The 23,719-nt window shown below is 45.5% G+C and overlaps 1 protein-coding gene and 1 long non-coding RNA gene across 8 annotated transcripts; one reads left to right on the forward strand and one right to left on the reverse strand.

The window, feature by feature from the left end:
• The first annotated feature begins 36 nt into the window (after positions 1–36).
• Positions 37–11,600, forward strand: NME6 (NME/NM23 nucleoside diphosphate kinase 6). 7 transcript variants are annotated; one of them, XR_200054.2, is made up of 8 exons: positions 72–294; positions 2,596–2,686; positions 2,961–3,057; positions 5,531–5,633; positions 6,740–6,779; positions 7,205–7,365; positions 8,725–8,864; positions 9,112–11,600. XR_200054.2 is itself a non-coding variant. In XM_004760745.2 (7 exons), exons 1-7 carry the CDS (start codon positions 273–275, stop codon positions 8,781–8,783), a joined length of 573 nt encoding a protein of 190 aa, XP_004760802.2. In that variant the 5' UTR covers positions 72–272; the 3' UTR covers positions 8,784–11,600. The 7 variants fall into 7 exon arrangements, 5 of the variants coding, with proteins under 5 accessions (XP_004760804.1, XP_004760802.2, XP_004760801.2 ...); XR_200055.2 differs by having other exon boundaries at positions 9,179–11,600; XM_004760745.2 differs by having other exon boundaries at positions 8,725–11,600.
• A 742-nt stretch (positions 11,601–12,342) lies between these two features.
• LOC123392184 lies at positions 12,343–22,382 on the reverse strand. The gene is made up of 3 exons (XR_006606892.1): positions 22,231–22,382; positions 15,068–15,156; positions 12,343–14,593 (listed from the first exon to the last, which is right to left on the reverse strand). It is a non-coding gene; the product is annotated as an uncharacterized LOC123392184 (long non-coding RNA).
• Between the last annotated feature and the right edge of the window lie 1,337 nt (positions 22,383–23,719).

Consider the following 23,719-nt stretch of genomic DNA (forward strand, 5'->3'; position numbering starts at 1 on the left):
CGGACCTCACACACCCGGTATCCGCGACCGGCTGGGTCCGCAGCCTCCCGGCGAGGACCCCCAGCAGGGCTGCCCGGCCGAACGCCCGAAGGACCCCGCGGGGGCCGCGCAGGCTAGCTATCGCAGTGCCTAGTGGCCGGGCTCCGCGCTGGAGGACCAGGTGACTCCAGACCTGAACTCCGGCTGGGCTGGGGTTCGAACAGCCCTGGATCTGGGGAGCGCTTAGGTCCTGCTTCGAAGGCCAGGAGTCGCGCAGCTGTCGGCCCGGAGAAATGAGGGCCCGCGAGGAGAGGGGTTGGTGTCAAGAAATGGGGCTGAGAGCCTGGTGGTCGGGGAGCTGGGCCTCAGGTGTCGGGGTGAGGGTAGGGGATGGGGAGACGAAACAGAGTTGAGGGGTTGCAGGCCCCCGCGGCGCCTGGGAGGAGGGGGGCTCGGTCACTGCCCTCCTGGAAGCAGAGGAATGGGCGCCTCAGGCGTGGAGGCGAATGCCCAGGCAACTTCTGTAATTTGTGATTCTCTGATAGAGGAAATTTAAAATTGAGCGATTTTATTTATTTATTTGACAGAGATCACAAGCAGACAGAGAGGCAGGCAGAGAGAGAGGGGGAAGCAGGCTCCCCGCGTCGCAGAGAGCAGGATGCGAGGCTTGATCCCAGGACCCTGGGATCATGACCTGAGCCGAAGGCAGAGGCTTAACCCACTGAGCCACCCAGGAGCCCCCAGCATTTGCTTTTTGTTGTTGTTTTTGTTTTAAGATTTTATTTATTTATTTGACAGGCAGACAGGCAGAGAGAGAGGTGGAAGCAGGCTCCCCGCCAAGCAGGGAGCCCGATGCCGGGCTGGATCCCAGGACCCTGGGATCACGACCTGAGCCGAAGGCAGAGGCTCTAACCCACTGAGCCACCCAGGCGCCCCCCCTCCCCCGCATTTGTTTTAAAGACTGTCTTTACTTAGCTGACATTAGGAACCACATCCTTTCCTGGAGAGCCCCTGGCAGCTTGGCCTTGCAGAAGCTGAAGGAGGTTCTAGTTCATTCATTCATTCATTCATTCAACAAATACTGGTGAGAGGCAGCTATGTACTAGGCACTTGGCATAGGTACTGGGAATAATATGATGAGCAAAACAGACCCCTGCTTTAATAGACCTGACCTAACGGGTGGAGACATAACTGAAGAAAATGTCCAAAAAGTTATATATAATAGTGGAAGCCAGCTAAGAGCTAGTGGGTAAATAGGAGGTTACCAGAGGAGGCACATTCTGGACTGTGGAAACATCTCAGGCAAAGGGCTAAGGAGTGCAGTGATATAATTAGATTTGCATTTTTCCTTCCTTGGCTGCTTAGCAGAGAACAGATTGTAGAGGCTGGCAGGAGTAGAAATTGAGAGGCCATGGAGGAGTTTCAGGAGTCCCAGGAGGGTTGATGATGTCTTGGACTGGGGTGGTGGCCCTGGAGAAGGAGAGGAGACTGGTGATGAGTGTGGATGTGGAGTGAGGGTGGGGAGGGATCAGCGATATCTCCCTAGATTATGGTGAAGATTTGGTTTGCTTTTGGGTTACTCACAACCTGGGATATTAGGGAGAGTGGGTTGGCTGATCTTGAGCCAGTTAAACTAGACTTAGTTTTTTGGTTTGAGGGGAGCATCCAGCTGAAAACTGTAGAAAGGACATGAGTAGGGGAGACCCTAGCACTGTCTTTGACATGACTGTCAGACTTTCAGCCTTAGAGAAATGAGAACATTGTCCATACTGACCCTGTGTGTATTCATGGAAGCCTTCTCCATATTTGTTGGTAAATTTAGGAGCTCTGCCGGATAATCTTTTGAGACCTAGTTCTTGGTCCTGATCAAATGATCAATTTCTCACATGTGAATAGCATTTCACAGTTGGGAGAGATCTCAAATTCTTAGTCCAGTTTATTTATTTTTATTTTTGAAGAGCATTTCACAGGCAGGGGAGAGAGAAGGAAGCAGGCTCCCTCAGAGAATTGGGACTTAGACCTGAGCCGAAGGCAGCGGCTTAACCCACTGAGCCACCCAGGCGCCCAGTTTATTTATTTTTTAAAAACTATTTATTTATTTGAGAGAGTGAAGAAAGAGAGAGAAGGAGCAGGGGGAGCGCAAAGGAAGTGGGAGAAGCAGACCCCCAGCTGAGCAGGGATCCAGCCATGGGGCTCAGTCCTGGGACTCCAGGATCATGACCTGAGCCCAAGGCAGACGCTTAACCAATTGAGCCACCAAGTGCCCCATCTTAGTCCAGTTAAAAAAAAAAAAAAAAAACTTTCATGTTCTTATATCATTTCCATAACTATTTATTGAGCTCTTACACCATGCTAGACACTAGGAATACAAAGATGGACAGATACGACTATCTAGGTTCAGTTAGTCAGTTAAACTGACCTTTGTTGTGGCACTGTTTCGGCAGCTTCAGATACGAAACAATTACAGCTGGCCCTGGACCTTGGAGTTGCATGTCCACAAGCCTTGCCATTGAGGACAACCGAGTGTATTAAAGGATTTGATTTGGGCAGGGGAGATCCTGACCTATCTGAAAGATTAGATAAGAGATGGTATATATCCGGCAAACTTCTTTGCGGGTATCCTGGCAAGGTCCCAATTCTTGTCCATCCAATCTTCCAGTTCTAGGATTGATGGGAGCACACTGTGGGATAGAAGACCTTATGAAAGGTAACAGTTATTGTACGTTTGTGGCCAGGCTGTTTAGCAATGTAAATTATAAATCCTCAAAAACACAAAGAAAAGTTAGGAAGTGAAGGCAATATTGGCAGAGACAGGCAGTGTCTAAACTTGAATTTCTCCTGAATAGATAACTCCTTTGTAGGTAACTGCCACAGGCTTTGGGAGTGAGATCCCTGTGGGCTTGCAAGGCAGCGTGGCTCTGGAGTCGGGAGGGTGGGGAACACACCACTGATAGGTCCCTAATCCAGCTTTCTGATGGCAGGAGTGAGATGACCTCGATCTTGCGGAGCCCTCAGGCTCTCCAGCTTACTCTGGCCCTGATCAAGCCTGATGCTGTTGCTCACCCCCTGATTCTGGAGGTAAGAAGGAATCGTAAACCTCTTACTGTATGCCGTGGGCCCTGCATCTCTTTCTGGTGCCACAGGGCCACTTGTGAAGACTGATAGCACAGTCCTGTGCAAGACACAAAGCTAGGAGCTGTAGACTCTGACCCTAAGAAGACTAAAAATCTACTGGAGAATTGGGACAGATTAAAAATATAAGGATCCTGGGGCACCTGGGTGGCTCAGTGGGTTAAGCCGCTGCCTTCGGCTCAGGTCATGATCTCAGAGTCCTGGGATCGAGCCCCGCATCAGGCTCTCTGCTCAGCAGGGAGCCTGCTTCCTCCTCTCTCTCTCTCTGCCTGCCTCTCTGCCAATTTGTAATCTCTGTTTGTCACATAAATAAAACCTTTAAAAAAAAAAAAAAAAATATATAAGGATCCGGGCGCCTGGGTGGCTCAGTGGGTTACGCAGCTGCCTTCAGCTCAGGTCATGATCTCAGGGTCCTGGGATCGAGTCCCGCATCAGGCTCTCTGCTCAGCAGGGAGCCTGCTTCCTCCTCTCTCTCTCTCTGCCTGCCTCTCTGCCTATTTGTGATCTCTCTCTGTCAAATAAATAAATAAAATCTTTAAAAAAAAAAAAATATATATATATATATATAAGGATCCAATACAATAAGAAGAACCAAACCTCAAGACAGTGCATGTATATTAGTTTTCTGTTGCTGTGCAACAAATTACCACAAACTTAGCAGCAAATTGCCATAAACTTAGCAGCTTAAAGTAACATTTATTATCTCACAATTCTAGAATTTAGCGGTCCAGTAGGCTCAGGTGGGTTTTTCCTCAGGGTCTCAAGGCTAACGTCAAGGTATCAGCTGACCAGGTACTTAGCTAGAGGGTCTGGGGAAGAATCCACTTCCAAATTCATTCAGGTTGTTGGCAGAAATTGGTTCCTATGGTTATAAGACTGAGGTCCCCATGTCCTTGCTGGCCTTCAGGCAAGCACTGCTCTGAGTTTTTAGAGACCACTCACACACATTACTCATCTCATGGCTCACTCCATTTCAAGATAGCAGCAGTGTATTTAGTGCTTCTCACACTTTAAACCTGACTTCTCCTAGCCAGATAAAACTCTGCTTTTAAAAAGCTCATGTGATTGGAGCACCTGGGTGGCTCAATCGTTAAGCATCTGCCTTCAGCTCAGGTCATGATCCCAGGGTCCTGGGATCGAGCCCCACATCAGGCTCCTTGCTCAATGGGTGGCCTGCTTCTCCCTCTCCCACTCCCCTTCTGTTCCCTATCTCGCTGTGTCTCTCTCTGTCAAAAATAAATAAAATCTTTAAAAATAAAATAAAATAAAAAAATAAAAAGCTCATGTGATTAACTGGGCACCTCTGGATAATCTCTGTTTTGATTAAAGCAAAGTGAACTGATGGGTGCCTGGCTAGCTCAGTCAGTTGAGCACCTGACTCTTGATTTCAGCTTAGGTCATCCTCTCAGGGTCATGGGATCTAGTCCTATGTTGGGCTCCACACTCAGCGGGGAATCTTTTCAAGATTCACCTTCTCTCTCTCTCGCCCTCTCCCTCTGCCCCTCCCCAAAAATCCTCTCTCTAAAAGAAATAAATAAATCTTAAAAAACAAAGCAAAGTCCACTGATGACAACCTCAATTACACCTGCAGAATCCCTTTTGCCATGTAATGTTCCAATCATATTGCTTCATATTCACAGTCCTGGAGAGAAGGGTGCAGAATCTTGTTGATACTGGGGGAGGGTCATTGTAGGGTTCTACCTACAATAGTTCTATAAATACTAACTGAGCAGCTCTGCTAGGTGAGCTGACTGTGATGCAAAGGAAGACCAGAGCAGTCAGAAATGGTGGCATGCACGTGTTGGGACCTGGCCATGCTCAGAGGAAGGGTGGACTTCAGTCAGTGCATGGCAGGGGCAGATGTTCCACAGAGGGAAATACTGAGGCAGGAACATGTGTGGTGGATCTGGGGGCCACAGGAAGGCTGGGCCAGTGGGACTAGAATTGGAAGAGGTGGAGGGCAAGGAAAGTATAGCCTTGAGCCCTGGGCTAAAGTAGTTGTACCTCATTCTATGAATAAGGTTCTGACCAGAGTGTGACATGTAAGTTATGGTGTTTTTAATCTGTCAAGTGTGATGGTTTGGAGAGAGTTGGAAAAACTCAAGGCAGGACCACCATCAAGAGATTTTTATGATGGTCTGAAGGGGGGTCGTGTGGGTTTCTGCTCAAGGAGCTGTAGGAACAGAAGGGCAGAGATGCACTTTCTGCCCCCTGCACCCGGCGGGGCTCATGCTCTGGCCATGTGACCGAAGGTCTTTACCTCACCTCCACCATCTTTCTCTTTTGACCTGACAATGGGACAGACCCTCATGTCCCGGGCTCTGATGGGTCCTCGTGGTTCTTGTGGTTAGCCCGGGTCTCCTGTTCACTCATATGGTCCCTTTGACCAATTTTTGTCTTTGATGTGATGTTTATCCAGGCTGTTCATCAGCAAATTCTGAGCAACAAGTTCCTTATTGTACGAATGAGAGAACTTCTGTGGAGAAAAGAAGAATGCCAGCAGTTTTACAAAGAGCATGAAGGTAGGATCAGCAGTCCTCTGAGTGGGAGGCTTCTCTATCCCAAGACGTACGCAAGAGAGATTTTTACCTGGATGCTCAATGGCAGGCTGTCTCTGACCTACCAGTTGTCAAATTGCAGCCATTCTAAAGTCTTGCTTTATATACAAACTTTCCATGATTATCAATCTTTTAAAATTACTTTCTAGGGGGCACCTGGGTAGCTCAGTCAGTTCAGTGCCTGACTCTTGATTTCAGCTCAGGTCATGACCTCAGGGTCATGGGATTGAGCCCTACGTTAGCTCCCCACTCAGTTCGGAGTCTGCTTGTCCCATCTCCCTCTGCTCCTCCCCCCTGGCTTGTGCTCTCTTTCGCTCTCTCATTCTAATTAATTAACTAATTAATTAAGTATTTTAAAATATATACTTTTTAATTATTTTAATTAACATATACTGTATTATTTGCCCAGGTGTACAGGTCTGTGAATCGACAGGCTTACACACTTCACAGCACTCACCATAGCACATACACACCCCAATGTCCATAACCCAACCACCCTCTCCCTACAAATATATATATTTTTTCTAGGAGGGTTCCACTTCCTAGTCCCAACCAGAAATTTAGTCTTATGTCTTGATGATATCAGTAGTTAATAGTGAATGTTTACTCTTTTAGACATTGTCCTAATGCTCATGGTTGCACTGAATTTTCTCTAGAGCCCTATGACATAGATGTTGTTAGGTCTCCAGTACACAGATTAGGAACCCAAGTTAGGGAAGTTAATAACCTACCTGAAACCACATACGTTGTAAGTGACAGGGCCTGGATTCAGACCCAGATATGTCAGACTCCAAAGTCCTCTAAAAGAGTTTTTATTGGGGCACCTGGGTGGTGCAGGTGGTTGAGTTCAGGTCATGATTTTAGGGCTGTGGAATCAAGCCCCATGTCAGGCTCTATGCTCAACATGGAGCTCCCCTGCCCCTCCCATCTGCACGCTCTCTCTAAAGTGGATGAATATTTTAAAAGATAAAATAAAATAAAACAGCTTTTATTATTCCAAGTAAGGAGGCAGAAGTACTAAAAGTTCTCTTGGGCACCAGTGTCTTGATGAAGTTACTCTCTCTTTGCAGGGCGTTTTTTCTATCAGCGGCTGGTGGAGTTCATGGCCAGGTAATTCTCATTTTCATTTCAGCATCTTTATGCACCAAGATTTACCTCCCCCTGCTCCCTAAATTTGTTGATTTCATTTGACACTCTTTCAAGTTGTAATCATTGTTAAGTGTCTGAAGAAACATGGCTTGGGACCATGTCTAAGCCAACACCGACCTGGTAGCCACCTGTCCCATGATGGTTAGTGGTCCAAGGGCTATAGAATAATATTGTGAATGCTACTTAACAGCTCTGCTGACCTCTGTGGCCTTTCGTGTACACCCACAGTGGCCTTCTATTACCTGCAACTTGAAGCAGCATGGGTACTTAGCTAGAAAAGCAGGGTATCTCTCAGGATGTAGTGTGCCTTTATTCGTGCCCTGCTCATAGTGCACCCTACTCAGCCCCACAGCCAGATTCTTGACATGTGTTCCTCCTGTACATAGCGGGCCAATCCGAGCCTACATCCTGGCCCACAAGGATGCCATCCAGCTCTGGAGGACGCTGATGGGACCCACCAGAGTGTTTCGAGCACGTCACGTGGCCCCAGATTCAATTCGTGGAAGTTTTGGCCTCACTGACACCCGCAACACAACCCATGGCTCTGGTGAGTCTGCCTTCCCTATCCTCAGCCACATATAAGGGAGGATGGTTTGCCATTGGTGCTCAGGCCATATGGTGGAATTGAGAGCCAGGTAACCTTGCTGTGAACTTCCCTCCCAATGGCCTTTCTGGCCCCTGTGGCCTGCTCAGCAGATGTGGCCCCAGGACTGAGGGCCTAGAGGGCCTAGAGAACTAGAGGCTCAGGTTTCTGAATCTGATTATAACTGCCTCTTGCCTCCATCCTATACTCCCTAGAAGAACCCTTTCTCTTTCTTACCTCTCCTTATAGACTCTGTGGTTTCAGCCAGTAGAGAGATTGCAGCCTTCTTCCCTGACTTCAGTGAACAGCGCTGGTATGAGGAAGAGGAGCCCCAGTTGCGCTGTGGGCCCGTGCGCTACAGCCCAGAGGGAGGCATCCACTGTGCAGCCAGAACAGGAGGCCCAGGACCAGCCTGACACAAGCCTGTCGGTCTGTGAAGACTGGTAGCATTTCCCAGCCTTTTCTTGGAGACCTCCTGGGACCAGGGAGGCCTGGGAATCATGGCACCATCTCTGTAGGCACCGCAGCCACCCGAGGACCTAGCTTCTCACTGCCACCTGCTCTAGGATCTAGCTCTCTATCTACCTCTTTTCAAGAATGTTCATGGGTGATTCAGAGAAATAATGGCTCCTCTCTTTGAGAACTATTCGTCTTTCTCAAGGAGCTTGCCTAACTGACATGCCTGGAAAATGCAGTGACTCTCTATAAGCACCATTTGGCCTATCTTTCTTAATAAAAGTCAGCGTTCTACTAAATCCTAAAGGCTAAGAGCACTGTTCTAGGTGTTTTCTCTCTCTCCTTAAGTGAAATAATTAAACCTGTCCCAGGGATGCCTGGGTCACTCAGTTGGTTAAGCATCTGACTCTTGATTTTGGCTCAGGTCATGATTAGGTCATGGGGTCAAGCCCCATGTCGAGCTCCATGCTCAGTGCAGAGTCTGCTTGAGATGTTCTCTCTCTTTCTTGCTCTGCCCCTCCCCCTGCTCTCTCTCTAAAATAAATTTTAAAGAACAACAACAACAAAACTGTTCCAAACCCAGTTCCTGGTCTATGCTAAATGGAGAGAATTGTGCAGAAATCTCCCAGAAGGTTCACACACAGTGTGCATCTTGTCTAGTGCATAAAAGCACCCAGTGACAGAGCTGAGTGTGGGCCCAAATCCATGCTGTGTACCTGGCATAAGTCTGCCTCTTATGCCAGGTGGAGGAGGGCACCTTTTATTTGAACAAAGGTGTTTCTACCCAGTAGAGGCATGTTTCTATGACTCACTTTTTTTTTTACTGATTGCACAAAGCCACTAAAGTTAGCCACATCTGTGTTTTAGATGAGGATAACAGCTGCCTATTGCTGCACTACAAATCACCTCACAATCTAGTGGCTTAGAACAATGATTTATCTTTATGTGTCTCTGGATTGGCTGGGTGATTCGGCTGGTCTCACTTGGATTCACTCATGTGGCTGAAGGTAGGTCAAACATGGTTTTTTATCCTGAGCTGCTTCATAGCATGATTGTTTCAGGGTTCCAGGAGGATAGAGCCCCATTCACAAGCTTATCAAGCTTCTGTTTATATCATGTTTGCTAATATCCCATTGGCCAAGGCAAGTCCCGTGGCCAAGCCCAGCATCCATGTGGGAAGAGACTAGGTAAGGGCATGGGTACTGGGAGGTGTGAATCACTGGGGGGTCATTACTAGGGCAATCTACCATACAGGGCATAGTGAGGAACCTTGAATTTATATGGAATTTGTGAAAACAAGTATTTGCACACATTAACGAAGGAGATGAAGAAATAGCCTGAGAAGGAAGGAAAAATCCAAGGATATATGCATCAGGAAAGTCAAGAGGAGAGAGTGTTTCTGGAGAAAGAAGCAATGTTGAATATTATCGAGAAGTCCAGAATGATGAAGCCTTTTAAATAACCTCTAATGTGGCAGCATGGAGGTCACTGTGACCTTGGTAAGAACAATGCCTCTGTGCCAACATGGGGGCTACCTTGCATGGAAGATAATGGGCTAAAGCATTTATAGTGTCATGCTACCCTGGGGTTAGAGTGGGATGTCTGGGAGTCAGAGAATCTTCTCACATCTGAATCTATAAATGTATCTGCATGTGCTCCCCTCTTCTCTTCCTGTTACAACATAGGAAGTGTCCTGCTTTCCATTAAGCCTTCTATGTGCTCTGAACCCCACCTGGCTCTTTTGGTTTTCTGGTCTCTACTGCACTTTCACCTCTCTCTGCTGAGTCCCTTTGAATTCAAACATGTTTTGAAAACATGTTTGGGTAATTCGGCATGGAGCCTATTTAAAATAAAAAAAAAATTAAAAATAAATAAAAGCAAGCCTTAATACATCATCTCCTTCATGCCACTGTCCCATATTTCTGCTCACCTTTATAGCAAAACTCTGAGCAGAGTAACTTAGAACAGCAATGACCAGTGACTTTCAGTCTAGACAAAATGTAGATGTATGTAGACCCATTTACCTCTGCCCCTCCCCACTAAGTACAACTGTAAACCTGAAAATCATGCAAGAAACAATCAAGGAGAACTCTGAAAAGTTCTCCAAAGAAGAACTGGTTTGAGACTTCCAGACTAGAGGAACAACACAGTAGCAGGGCATCTTGGGTCTCCCTACACAACAACACAAGGTGATCCAGAATGGGAATTTACCAAACTGTAACCTGGAAACATGACAGGCCCATCTGGCCTATTCTTTCCCATGACTAAACAGACTAAATAGGAAGTCCAGCTTAAAACACCAAGCAAACTGACAAAAGAGAATTGATCAGGAGTGCCAGCTATCAGTAACCAGCCAAGGGAAGTACTCTCTTTCCTAGCCAGGTTTGAGGCTACCCTCCCTCATGGAATCATACTAACATGGTGAGGTAGCACCCACAAGAGAGACCAAAACAAATGCCCTAAGTCCAAGTTCTGTGACCAAAGTTAGACCTCTAAGTCAAAGTCAAAGGTAAGTTCCAAGAGCCAAGTCAGTCCTATGTCTGAGTTTAATGTCCAGGACAAGTTGAATTCCAAACTAAGGTTCCAGTTTAAGACCCAGGTCCCCCAGTCTAGGTCTAGGATTCTGGTTCAGATCAATATTCCAGGTCTAAGGTCATGTCCTGATGTAGGTCTGATTTCTAGGTTCGAGGTCTGGACATGAGGTCAAAGTCTCAGGTTAGAGGTTGAAGTTCAAGTAACATTTCCAAAAAACCAAGTCTGAGGACAGGTCCAACATCATGGATAGAGTTCCACAGTTGAGATTTGATGTTCAAGTCCAAGGTCCCAAGTCTATGTCCAAGGACCAGTTTGAGATCTAAAGGCCAAGTCCAAAATCCAGGCCCAAATCTGAGGTTCCACATGCAAAGTCCAGGTCCAGAGTTTGAGGACAAGGTCTTTAAGTCTACAACATATCAGGTCAAAGTCTGGGTCCAAAGTCCATGTTCATTTCCAAAGCCCAGGTCCAACATAAGTATCCAGGATCAAATGCAGACACATACTCTACATTCAGGTCCCAAGGGCAGACCTAAGTTTAAAATATTCAGTGTTCAAGTCTGAGGTCCAAGATATAATCCTAATATCAAAGTCCATGTCTAAGGACCAGGTTTAATATCAGGACTAATTTACAGACCAATTCCACATCTAACACCTACAACAAGGTTCAGGAGCAGGTCAATGTGCATTTCCACAGATAATATCTAAGATCCAGATCCAAGTCTAGGTCCATGGTCCAGGTCCAACATCTATGTTCATATTTGAGGCTCAGGTCCAGTGTTAGTGTTTAATGTCAAATCTAGGTCCAAGTTCACAGTCCAGATTCAAGGCCCCATGTTCAAGGTTGAGGTACACTCAAACACTTCCAAAGTCCAGGTCAGGTCAAGACCCAAAGTCTGGATCCAAAGTTAGATCCAGTGTTGTGGTTCAAGGACCAGGCCCAAGGTCCAATTCTAGGTGCACTTCCCAGGTATAAGCTGAGTCCAAGATCTAGATTAAATCCATCTCTAAAGTCCAGATTAAATATCTAGTACTAGGTTGAGTTCCAGCTCCAAGATCCAAATCCAAGTTCTAGTCCCAAGGTCACATATAATCCATTCTGAATTATAGGGTCAGGGTCCAGAAATAAGGTTCGTCTTTAAGGTCTGATATTCACATTTGAGATCCAAATCCAGGACAGAAGCCTAAATCTAAGAACTACATCCAGGTCTGAGATACAAGATGAAAGTCACTTTCATTGCCAAAACTCACTGGTAAGATTCAAAATCTTGTTCATATGTGCAAGTCCAGGCCAAAGATCCAACCAAGTGTAGGCACCCATTTTTAAGGTAAGGTCTGTTGTCCAAGAAAAAGCAAGATTTGAGATCCGGCGTCACCTGGGTGGCTCAGTTGGTTGAGTGTCTGACTCTTGATTTTGGCTCAGGTCATGGTCTCAGGGTCTTGGGATGGGGCCCTGCATCCAGCTCTGCACTCACCATGAAGTCTGCTTGTCCTCCATTTGCTCCTCACCTGCTCTCTTTCTCTGTCTGTCTGTCTGTCTCTCTCAAACAAATAAAAAGAATCTTAAACAAAACAAAACAAAACTTCAGCTGTTCCTCCCTGGGCAGGAAAAACTTCTGTGAACCGCAACTGTCTTTGGAGTGTTTGCCTCCTTTCCCCATCCCTTCTTCCACTCACAATCCTTTATTCTGAAGATCTCACAAAACCGTGAGCCTGTCATTGTAGAGATTGGGCTGTTAGAGACCTGATTTCAATCCCTTTTCAAGAAAGGAAGGGGTGGCTTCAGTCAATTAAGTGTCCAACTTTTGATCTCAGCTCAGGTCATGATCTCAGGATTCTGAGATCTAGTGTGTCAGGCTCCATGCTTAGCAGGGAGTCTGTTTCTCTCCCTCTGCCTCTGTCCCACCCCCTCCCCACCCACTCACATGCATGCCCATGGTCTCTCTCTCCCTAAAAAAAAAAAAATGCAGACCCAGGAGGGAATGATTCTTGACTGGAAGGAACCCAAAGCTATCTGGCCTGGATGTTTGTCACCTCCGCATCTCTTCCTGTGATTCCTGGATCTGACAGTGGTCTCACTATGCCAGGCCTCTGTGGTGTCTCTACAATGTCTGTGTGGATTTTAATAGAAAACAAACATTTTTTCTTTCCTTTATGTTGACCAAGAGGGGCCATTTGGGCCCTGGATAACACAGGTAAGAGGTAACACAGGCAAGAATGGCTCTGATTCAAAGAGCTTTAGCAGCATAGTGAGGACAGATACAAGTGTGCGGCTAAAAGACTGGACACAGAGATCAGGGGCGCTGTAGAGGCACCATGAGAAAGCCCCGAAACCTGGTATTGTCAGGCTGATGTGGACATTGCAAGAAATCTTACACCTGCCAGGGGAGGGCCAAAGCAGCATGATTATGAAGTCTAAGTCCTGAGACTGAAGACCTTTTGGGGTGTGGCTAAATGGACCTGGGTCTGGGATTGGAGGGGTAGCAGGAAGACATGGCTGAGGTGTCCCGCAGATTACGGGCCAGAGACTCAACCCCGAGCAATCACTAAAAGTGGGTGCAGAAGAGGATGCAGCAAAGGTTAGGGACATAGAAAAAAAATAAAACAGGAGAATGTCATAGAAGTCAATGGAAGTTAATGGACTTGCAGAAGGAAGTAAGATTTAGTTGACTGGTGCAAAGACCACTAAAGGGAGCATCACTTGGTACCTCTGTTCTCAGAAGCTAGACCTCTGCCACCTTCACACTCACAGAGGGGTCAAGGGTTAGAACACTGTCCCTGAAGCCCTCTCTGAGCTCTAATGGGGTTTATGGAGGACAGATGTGACTCTCAGTGTTTCTTACAAGGTCACCTCTAGCTAACACTTTGCACTCCCTGTACACAGGCTTCTCCCTGAGCATGTCCTCTGCTCTGTGACAAGGAGTGATGTCCAGCTAAAGCCTTGTCCACATAACCTTACAATCAAGGCTTCTCCCCTGTGTGTGTCCTCTGGTATGGCTGATGGTTGACTTGTTTCTAAACACACACCCTTGGTCCTTGCACACCCAGGGCTTTTTCCTGAGTGTGTCCTCTGGTGCCTCATGAGGGCTGACCTATAGCTAAAGCCTCACCCACATCCCCTACACGCATAAGGCTTTTCCGCTGAGTGTGTCCTCTGATATGTGCTGAGAGTAGACTTGAGGCTAAAGTCTCGGCCACACGCCATGTACTTGTAAAGCCTCTCTCCTGTGATTGTTCTCTGGTGGGGATTGTCTTGTGGCTAAAAGCTTGCCCACACTCCCCCCACACTTTAGGCTTCTCTCCAGAATGTGTCTTCTGATGGGTGATGAGGGTTCATCTATCACTAAAGCCCCAACCACACTCCCTGCAGACAAAAGACTTGTCCCCTGAATGTATCCTCTGGTGTAGGATGAGATGTGATTTCACTCTAAAGCTTTGGCCACAGTTCCACAGTTCCTGCACACACAAGGCTTATCTCCTGTGTAAATCCTCTGATGCTTAACAAGGTCTTACTTTTCACTAATGCCTTGCCCACATACTGCGCACACAAAGGGTTTCTCCCGTGTGTGTGTCCTCTGGTGTGAGAGGAGGTGTGACTGCGAGCTAAAAGTTCATCCACACTCCCTTACACACAAGGCTTTTCCTCTGTGTGTGTCCTCTCGTGTCTGATGAGATGAGACTTCCTGCTGAAACCTCATCCACACTCCCTGCACACGCATGACTGCCTTGTGTCTGAATAGATTTGTCTTCTGGCTAAAATCTAGTCCATGCTCTCCAAACTCAACTGTTCCTGCCCTCTCACGAACTCTGTGCACTTCCCCAGAGCTTGTGCTATGGGCACAAGGGCTGGACTGAGTTGTACCTTCAGTACTCGGCTGCCTGCCCAGGAGCTTATGGATGGTCCCTGGGGTGAGTGAGGGAAAACCAGAGAAGTCCCCCTCTCATTTGTACTCCCAGACAAGGGTTGAGAACCTCCTCTTCCTTTATTTTCTTTGCCCCCGCCCCGTGGCTTTTATCAGAATGCTGTTGCCACTGCTGCTGCTGCTGCTGGTCCTCTGGGCAAGAATCTCCTGGTTGGAGTGGATTTACTGAATATAAATCTGGACTGTAGGGTGATTGAGTAGTTCATGTTGACTGAGAAATTGCTGCTTGCCAAAGGCCAGAAAGCAAGAGGGCCAGGGATGAACTTCCGGTTTTGATTCTCCTGAAGAAAGAAGGAAAGGAAGTTCTGAGTCAGAGTAGTCATAGGAAAGGCTCACTGGGCTCCTCTTCCTTGTCTTATGATTAAGAGCTAGTCCATTAATCATTCACAATGACTCATGTCCGTTTCCCCAAGACGTACTTTACAGGACCTACATTTCCATTCAACTTCTTTAAACTTTTTATATGGAAATAGTTTCAAATGTACAGAATAGTTGCAAGATTAAGAACAATACAAAGAATATCTGGGCACCCCCTACCCAAATTACCTATTGTTAACATGTGTGATGTTATATATACGTGTGTGTGTGCATGTGTATGTATGTATATTTTTTTCTCTGAAACACCTGAGAATATACTGCATATGTCACGGTTCTTTACCCCTAAATACTTTGGTCTGTATCATAAAAGTAGGGGTATTCTCTTCCATAACTACAATACAGTTATCAACTTCATAGATTTGACATTTACATCATACCTGTATCTAAGTTTCATATATATTCCAATCTTGTCAGTTGAGCCAATAATGTCCTTTTATAGCATTTTCCCTGCAGTACAGGATCTGGTCTAGGATCAGATATTATAATTAGTTATGTTTCTTTAGTTTCCTTCCCCTATTTTTAAAGAACATTCTTCATGTTCTAGAATATATAGAGAGCATTCCTTTTTTTTTTTTTTTAAGATTTTATTTATTTCACAGACAGAGATCACAAGTAGGCAGAGATGCAGGCAGAGAAAGTGAGAGGAAGCAAAATACAAAGTTGAGCTGAGCAGAGAGCCTGATGCGGGGCTCGATCCCAGGGCCCTGGGATCATGACCTGAGCCAAAGGCAGAGGCTTTAACCCACTGAGCCACCCAGGCGCCCCTATAGGGAGCATTCCTGATGTCTTCCCATGGTTAGATTCAAATTATGTACCACACTCAACTTTTAAATATTACATCCTTTACCTGAATCCCAAAAAACCCACAGCAAAACCTACTGTACATATTATCTTACAAGGAGTCTTCCAAGTAAGCATCAGAGGTATCTTCAGCTCTGTAAGTATCTGTAATTATACTAAAATTATCTTCTAGGCCATAACCAGTTACACTGACACAAATAGCTACAACATTTGTTTCCAATAAGAGAGAACCATCTTTATGACCTATATGGGAAGGTCCTTTGTGACTTTTCCAATGGGAAGAAAGAACAGGTGACTTAGGAGTCACTCAGTCTGGATGTCCTCCAATGTAGGAGGTAGTATATAACAGTAGTTAAAGAGCACATGTGAAATCTACATTTGAGTTTCCCCATCCATTCTCAGATACTGGTTAGAGGACTAGTATGCATCATTCTACCAGGAAGTAAAGATTCAGCAAAATAAAAGACAGGAAGGCACAACTGACTTAAGTGACCTTGGCTCTTGGCCCCTCGAATTGGTCCAAGATATGCTCTTCTCTGTTTTCCACAAATCAGCACCTACAGAAATTTTACCGTTTGTCTGCACTTACCTAAGAAATCATCAAAACTGGATTGCAACTCTTCTAGCCAGCTAAAGATGATAAATCATGAACTCTTTGAAATCATGGGAGACCAGACCCTTTATTGGCCCTAACTGAAGACTCTTTCCTGATTAATAAAAGGAATTTTTTCACCAAACATGTACAGACCCACAGATTCATTCCATCCCATGCAGAATGCTATTTTTTAAAATCTTTTATTAGCACAAATGCCATAAAACTGCCTTTCTAGTCCTTAAACATCTCTGATATTTCTCTGTGAACTATTTAGTAAAAGTTTTTCTACTGGTATATATATCTTTATCTGACAATTAAATAAACTCAGAATTTTTTTTTTCTTAGTAAGTTTTGGTGGTCTTTGTTTTATGACCTGACATTTGGATTCTAAGAGTTGTTATTACCATGACCATTTGCCATAATAAATAGCACTTGCATGGTGAGTGCTGTGAAGTGTGTAATCCTGACGATTCACAGGCCTGTACCCCTGGGGCTAATAATACATTATATGTTAATAAAAATTTAAAAAAAAATAAATAGCTCTTGCTATGGGCCCAGCATTTTGCTATATAATGTTTTTCATGAAAACCAAATTTAGTTCTGCTATTATCATTTCATAGATGGGGAAACTGAGGTTTAGAGGGGGTAAGTAACTTATCCACAGCTACAAAGTAAGAAGAGACAAGACAGGATTCAGGATGTGCTCTTTTTTTTTTTTTTAAATTTTATTTATTTATTCGACAGACAGAGATCACAAGTAGGCAGAGAGGCAGGCTGAGACAGAGAGGGGAAGCAGGCTCCCTGCTGAGCAGAGAGCCCGATTCAGGGCTCCATCTCAGGACCCCGAGATCATGACCTGAGCCAAAGGCAGAGGCTTTAACCCACTGAGCCACCCAGGCACCCCCAGGATGTGCTCTTAAACAAACCACAGATAACTCTGACTACTTAGCATACAAAGGTTTATATCCTACTAAATCTGTCCATAAAGGGAGAGAAAAAAGCTTCTAAACAAAAAATGACACTCTTGCTGCCTTGACTAGGTTTTTGCAGAAAATAACAAGAATTAAGCCCCGGACACAGATACAGTCTTCTGAGGGGAAAGCTAACCCAATTTGGCACATAAACTAAATCCGGAGGCAGTCTAGGGCTGTAAAGCTGCCACCAAGACATCCTGATCAGGAGATGTCCAAACACCAGCCCAACTGCACTGACTCAGGACAAAATGGGGGGTAGCTAGGTCACGCTGCTCCAGAGGAGTTACTGAACCCAGTCCTACCAGGATCCTCACCCATTCCAAAGGTAGTATTCCCTGGGGCCTGGAGAGCTCTGCCCTGAGATCAGGAATAGAAGAAATGGGTGGGAGTGGGGGACTAAAGCCAATTCTCTCTCTTCTCTTTTTTTAAGAGCAGGGTGGAGGGTGGGGTGGCAAGAGGTGGGTGGAGAGGGGGGTGGAGAGGGAGAGAGAATCTCAGGCAGACTCCATGCTGAGTACAGAGCCTGAGATGGGGGTTGATCTCACAACCCTGAGATCACGACCTGAGCTGAAATCAAGAGTCAGAGGCTCAACCGACCAAGCCACCCAGGCGCTCCTGTTCCTTTTTTAATCTATATTTATTCTATATTTCTAATAAATAGGACCCTTCACTTAAAACATTCGTTTTAAAAGTCCATAATGGGGATGCCTGGGTGGCTCAGTGCGTTAAAGCCTCTGCCTTCTGCTCAGGTCATGGTCCCAGGGTCCTGGGATCGAGCCCCACATCAGGCTCTCTGCTCAGTAGGGAACCTGCTTTCTCTCTCTCTCTCTCTCTCTCTCTCTCTCTCTGCCTACCTGTAATCTCTATCTGTCAAACAAATAAATAAAAAAAACTTAAAAAAAAAAAAAGTCCATTATGTTCTGGGTAAAAGCCAAGCTCCTCAGAGGGCCTGTGAGGATCCGCATTCTCTGGTGATCTGCTGCCTCTCTGACTCTATCTATTTTCCACCCTTCGTTTGCTCCACCAGAGCCATGCCGACCTCCCCTCCTGAAGCCTTGCCCTGGCTGTTTCCTATGTTGGGAACACCATCCTCCCAGACACATCACTGATATATCCCAAGAACCTGCATTTGGGCCTAACATTGAAGAGTCAATAGATATTTTTGAATGAATGAATGATAGGAGCAGAGTTAATTAATTAAGAACTAAAAGGTGAGGGAGAAGACAGATAAAAGATGGTCAACACTGTCACAACCAAAGCTTCCTTCTTTTTTCAAAGATTTTATTTTTTAAGTGATCTCTACATCCAACATAGGGCTTGAACTCATAACCTTGAGATCAAGATTCACACCTTCCCCCCAACTGAGCCAGCCAGGCACTCCCAAAGCCTCCTTTTCTACCCTGGTTTCTAACATCTCATTTATTGTCCTGAAATGAAATATATATTTAATAAATTGTGCCTATACAAAGAAATTTTTTTAAAGATTTATTTATTTATTTATTTGACAGAGAGAGAGATCACAAGCAGGCAGAAGCAGACAGAGAGAGAGGAGGAAGCAGGCTCCCCGCTGAGGAGAAAGCCCGATTCGGGGCTTGATCCCAGGACCCTGAGATCATGACCTGAGCCGAAGGCAGCAGCTTAACCCACTGAGCCACCCAGGCACCCCTACAAAGAATATTTTTAAGATAATGGAATACCTTATCCAAAATACCAAAAAGGAATTTTAAAAAGTAATTTACAATAAAACATTATGCGTTTCAATATGAATTTCTTGTCAGGACTACATTAAGAGACATAACAAAGCAATCAGATGCTCACAGCTATAGGCAGATCATCATGGACACAAAGTTACAAATGCAGACAGATACAGATGTCTTTTGATTACACACATATGCCTATTTTATTGGTGATAGACACAGGTATGCTATATAGGTGGTGACTCAAACACTGCCACCAGCACTGCCATTGATGATGTGATTTTTTTTTCATATTGATAAGCACCTCTTGGTAAAGTTTAGAAGTGTTTTCCCTTGATTTATAATCTATGCAAAAATTACCTTTTAGTGTTATCTAAAACAGATTTATATTCTAGATTCAGAGCATTACAAATAGATTCATGGCCCATGGAGAAAAACCAGGAGAGGGAAAAATTGATACAGATTTAAGAGACATTTTTAAAAAATGGAATGTGTGGATCTTGTCTGAATCTGGATTCAAATTTGCAAAATGACTTTTTTGAGATGTTCAGGTAAATCTGAACATGGACTAAGTGTTAAATGATATGGAAGCACTACTGATAATTTTGTGACATATGATAATGATACTGTGGTTATGTAAGGCAAAATTGTCCTTATTTAATAGAGTTGCACTGTGATATACTTAAGAGTGGTATGCCACATTATATGGGATTTGCTTTAAAAGATTCAGCAATGAGAGAAAAAAAATATATGGAAAGGATGAATCAAGAGTAGCAAAACATTTCAAAGCCTGATATGGATCCAATAGGATCCAAAGTTTCAGTGTAAAGATTAATTTGAGTCAGGGTATTTTAAGGCAATTTTAACATAGTCCTCAGAATCAACAAAAATGTGAGCATAGAGAATAAGGAGCAGATGAAACAAGATGAAAACTAGACCAAATTAGATTGGCCAGTTGAAAGCAAATTTAGGGACACCTGGGTGGCTCAGTCTGCATTTTTGGCTCAAGTATGACCCCAGGGTCCTGGGATCAGGTCCCACATTGGACTCCCTGATCAGCAGCGAGTCTGCTTCTTCCTCTCCTTCTGCCCCTGACCCTGCTCATGCTCTCTCTCCCATTCTCTCTTAAATAAATAAAGAAAATCTTAAAAAACAAAAAAAAAGAAAGAAATTCTCTCCCCTTCTCTCTGCCCCTCCCCTCTGCTCATTTGCACGTGCGCTCTCCCTCTCTCTCAAAAAAACTTAAAAAAATCTTTAGGGGTACCTGGGTGGCTCAGTCATTTAAGCATCTGCCTTCAGTTCAGGTCATGCTCTCAGGGTCTTGGGATTAAGCCCCAAGTCAGGCTCCTTGCTCAGTGGGGAGTCTGCTTTTTCCTCTCCCTCTGCCCTTCCCTCTGCTTGCTCTCTCTCTCTCTCTCTCAAATAAATAAATAAATAAAATATTTTAAAATTAAAAAAAAAAACTTTTAGGGGCACCTGGGTGGCTCAGTAGGTTAAGCCTCTGCCTTCGGCTCAGGTCATGGTCCCAGGATCCTGGGATCGAGCCCTGCATCGGGCTCTCTGCTCAGCGGGGAGCCTGCTTCCCCCTCTCTCTCTGCCTGCCTCTCTGCCTACTTGTGATCTGTCTGTCAAATGAATAAACAAAATCTTTTAAAAAAATAAAATAAACTTTTAAAAATAAAATACTATCATTTCAACAGATAATCAATATTGAAAAGTTATCAGTAGTTTATATTCTTTGTCAAGTGTGTACTTGACAAAGCACATCTCAATAATGACCTTAAATTTTCAAAGGTTAAAGGAAAATGTGGTCTCACCAAAAACAAAAATAAATAAGCCTGTGGGGCAGAAGACACAAACAGGCATTTCTCCAAAGAAGACATCCAGATGGCCAACAGACACATGAAAAGATGTTCAACATCACTTATCATCAGGGAAATGTAAATCAAAACTACAATGAGGTATCACCTCATACCCATCAGAATGGCTAAAATCAAAAACACAAGAAATAACAAGTGTTGGTGAAGTTGCAGAAAAATAGGAACTCTTGTGCACTGTTGGTGGGAATGCAAACTGGTGCAGCCACTGTGGAAAACAGTATGGAGTTTCCTCAAAAAGTTAAAAATAGAACTACTCCATGATCCAGTAATCATGCTACTAGATATTTACCCCCCAAATACAAAAATACTAATTCGAAGGGATATATCAGTAAATGAATGGATAAAGAAGATGTGGTATTGGGCGCCTGGGTGGCTCAGTGGGTTAAGTCTCTGACTTCGGCTCAGGTCATGATCTTGGGGTCCTGGGATTGAGTCCCGCATCCGGCTCTCTGCTCAGCAGGGAGCCTGCTTCCTCCTCTCTCTCTGCCTGCCTCTCTGCCTACTTGTGATCTCTCTCTGCCAAATAAATAAATAAAATCTTTTAAATTAAAAAAAAAGAAGATGTGGTATTTATATATAATGGAATATTACTCAGTCACAAAAAAAAAAAAAAAAAAGAATTCTTGCCACTTGCTCTGACATGGACAGACCTAGAGAGCATAACGCTAAGCAAAATATGTCTGTCAGAAAAAGGCAAATACCATATGGTTTCACTCATATGTGAAATTTTTTTTTTAAAGATTTTATTTATTTATTTGACAGAGAGAAATCACAAGTAGATGGAGAGGCAGGCAGAGAGAGAGAGAGGGAAGCAGGCTCTCCGCTGAGCAGAGAGCCCGATGCGGGACTCGATCCCAGGACCCTGAGATCATGACCTGAGCCGAAGGCAGCGGCTTAACCCACTGAGCCACCCAGGCGCCCCTCATATGTGAAACTTAAGAAACCAAACAAACAAAGGGGTAAATAAGAGATAGAGACAAACCATGAAACAGACTCAAGTATAGAGAATAAACTGACGGTTACCAGAGGGGAAATGGGCCGGGGGATGGGTGAAACAGGAGATGCGGATTAAGGACTGCAGTTGTCAGGATGAGCAGTAGGTGATGTATGGAAGTGTTGAATCACTATACTGTACACCTGAAACACAATGTTGTCTATTAACTATACCGGAATTAAAATTGTTAAAGTTAATTAATTAACTTGTGGTTGATGGGGAAATATTTTAGACTTGTCCAGTACTTACTTACAAATTAATTAGAAGTAACATTTAAAATGTAGTTCCTCAGAAGCGCTTGCCACAGCAGGTGGTGTAGCCTGACCCCCGGACAGAGGCGGCGGTTAGCACCATGGACAGTGTCCAGGACCCAAGGGGGACGGCAACCCCTCTCCACCGCAGGGCAGGTGAGCAGTCGAAGGAGTCCTCAGCAGCGCGCACAGCGCCCAGCCTCAACCGCCACATCCTGAGGGGCAGCCGAGGCCTAGGACACCGCTGACACCAGCTCGGCGCCTGAGGTCCAAGTGCGGGAGGAAGTAGGACGGTCACCTCCTCTCTCCCTTGTCCCTTCGGCCCGCCGAACCAGTCCGCCGACTCACCGTGAGCCGCCGAACCCCGAGCACAGCCCGCGGGTCCCACCTCCGAGCCTAGGCTGACAGGAAGGCGAAGCGGGGGCAGGGGCGACAGTGGCATAGGCAAGCCCATGGAGGACCACGCGGCGATCCTAGGCGCCGCAGGTGGGTCAGAAGGAGGCGGGGATTCTAAAGGAAGTGCGTCAGCCCGCGGCGTGCAGCCCGCCGGGAAGCGTAGTTCAGAAGCAGAACGGTCCTCTGTCCCTCCAGTTCTTAGATGGGACCCCGAGTGCAGGGAGCTGTCACCGCGTGTGAACAGTGCCATGACTTTATGTGATCAGGACCGTGACGCCACATGATCAGAGCCACTGACTCCAGGTGATGGGAAATGTGGCCCCTCTAACCGTGACTGTGACCCCCACATGCTGGGGCCATGACGCAAGTAATCAGAGCCTGCAGCCCCCGTGCCAAGGGCCCTGACCCCACTTAATCAAAGGCTTGACTCCAGGTCTTCTGGGGCTGTGACCACTGCCTTGCTCAGAGCAGTCACCCCTATAGTGCTATTCTCCCATCCAGGATCTAACTTCTCTGGGGTCTCCACCGTAAGTCTTTGTGGGCAGGACCCCAGTGTCCTCATGTGGAAACCCAACTTCACCTGCTATGGACCCCACATAGGTGGGGCTGTTACCCCTGGTGCAGGGAATGATGCTAAGGTGGTAGATAATTAGTTATCTTTTATAAATTGGGTGTAGATAATCAGTGAGCTAGACGGATGGAATAGTTAATTTGTGGGGTAACAAAGTGATTTCCATTCTTCCTGTTAAAAAACTATGGAAGGAAAATGCGGGAAGGACAGGGCAGAGGGGAAATCCTGGCTCTGACCACAGTCAGAATGGTTTTTTGATATATTAGGGAGAGATTTTAGCCTGCCACTCCCTTGCAGAGTATTCAGTAAACTTCTATCTCAATCAATCAATCTATCAATAGGATGGGAAAGATTTTAATGTCACTTTCTCAGAGCTGTGACCACAGATGACCAGAGCCCTCACCATGGTCAGGTCTGGTCAGGACCATGACCTCCACATGCTCAGGGCCATGACCATGGTTCATCTGCTGTGAGGAGGCTCTGCCAGGCCCTCAGGAAGGAGGCAGCAGGCATCCGCTCCCAGCTGCCACAGGATGGAGAGTGTCCTTTAGGTCTTGAATCCTGGAGCAGTCAGCTAAGTTGGGGAGGAAGTATGAAGGACTTATTTTTCCCTTATGTTCTCCATGTTTTTTAGTGACCTTTGATCCTCTCAGATTATCTCATACTAAACAATATAATATGACGGTTGAAAACACTGAATTTGCAATCCAAAAGAACTCATGGAAAATCCCAAACCCACCACTTCCTCACTTTGGAGTCCTAGTTTCATCATCGAAATGTGAACTAGGGGTCCTCTGTCCACCCAACACACGGCCTCTCAGATACAGGGCAGGAGGCTTAAAAATCCCTACTCCTCAGGCAGTTTAACTG

Source organism: Mustela putorius, unplaced genomic scaffold (assembly GCF_011764305.1).
Source record: "Mustela putorius furo isolate JIRA1106 unplaced genomic scaffold, ASM1176430v1.1 tig00000095_pilon_pilon_pilon, whole genome shotgun sequence".
Lineage (NCBI taxonomy): Eukaryota > Metazoa > Chordata > Mammalia > Carnivora > Mustelidae > Mustela > Mustela putorius.

Bases quoted from the DNA above. Each gene is read 5' to 3' on its own strand.
- NME6 (XM_004760744.3), top strand. From the start codon at position 273: ATGAGGGCCCGCGAGGAGAGGG. The intron at 295-2,595 runs GTTGGTGTCAAG...ACTTCTTTGCGG, and splicing joins GAGGGCCCGCGAGGAGAGGG to GTATCCTGGCAAGGTCCCAA. The intron at 5,634-6,739 runs GTAGGATCAGCA...CTCTCTTTGCAG, and splicing joins GTTTTACAAAGAGCATGAAG to GGCGTTTTTTCTATCAGCGG.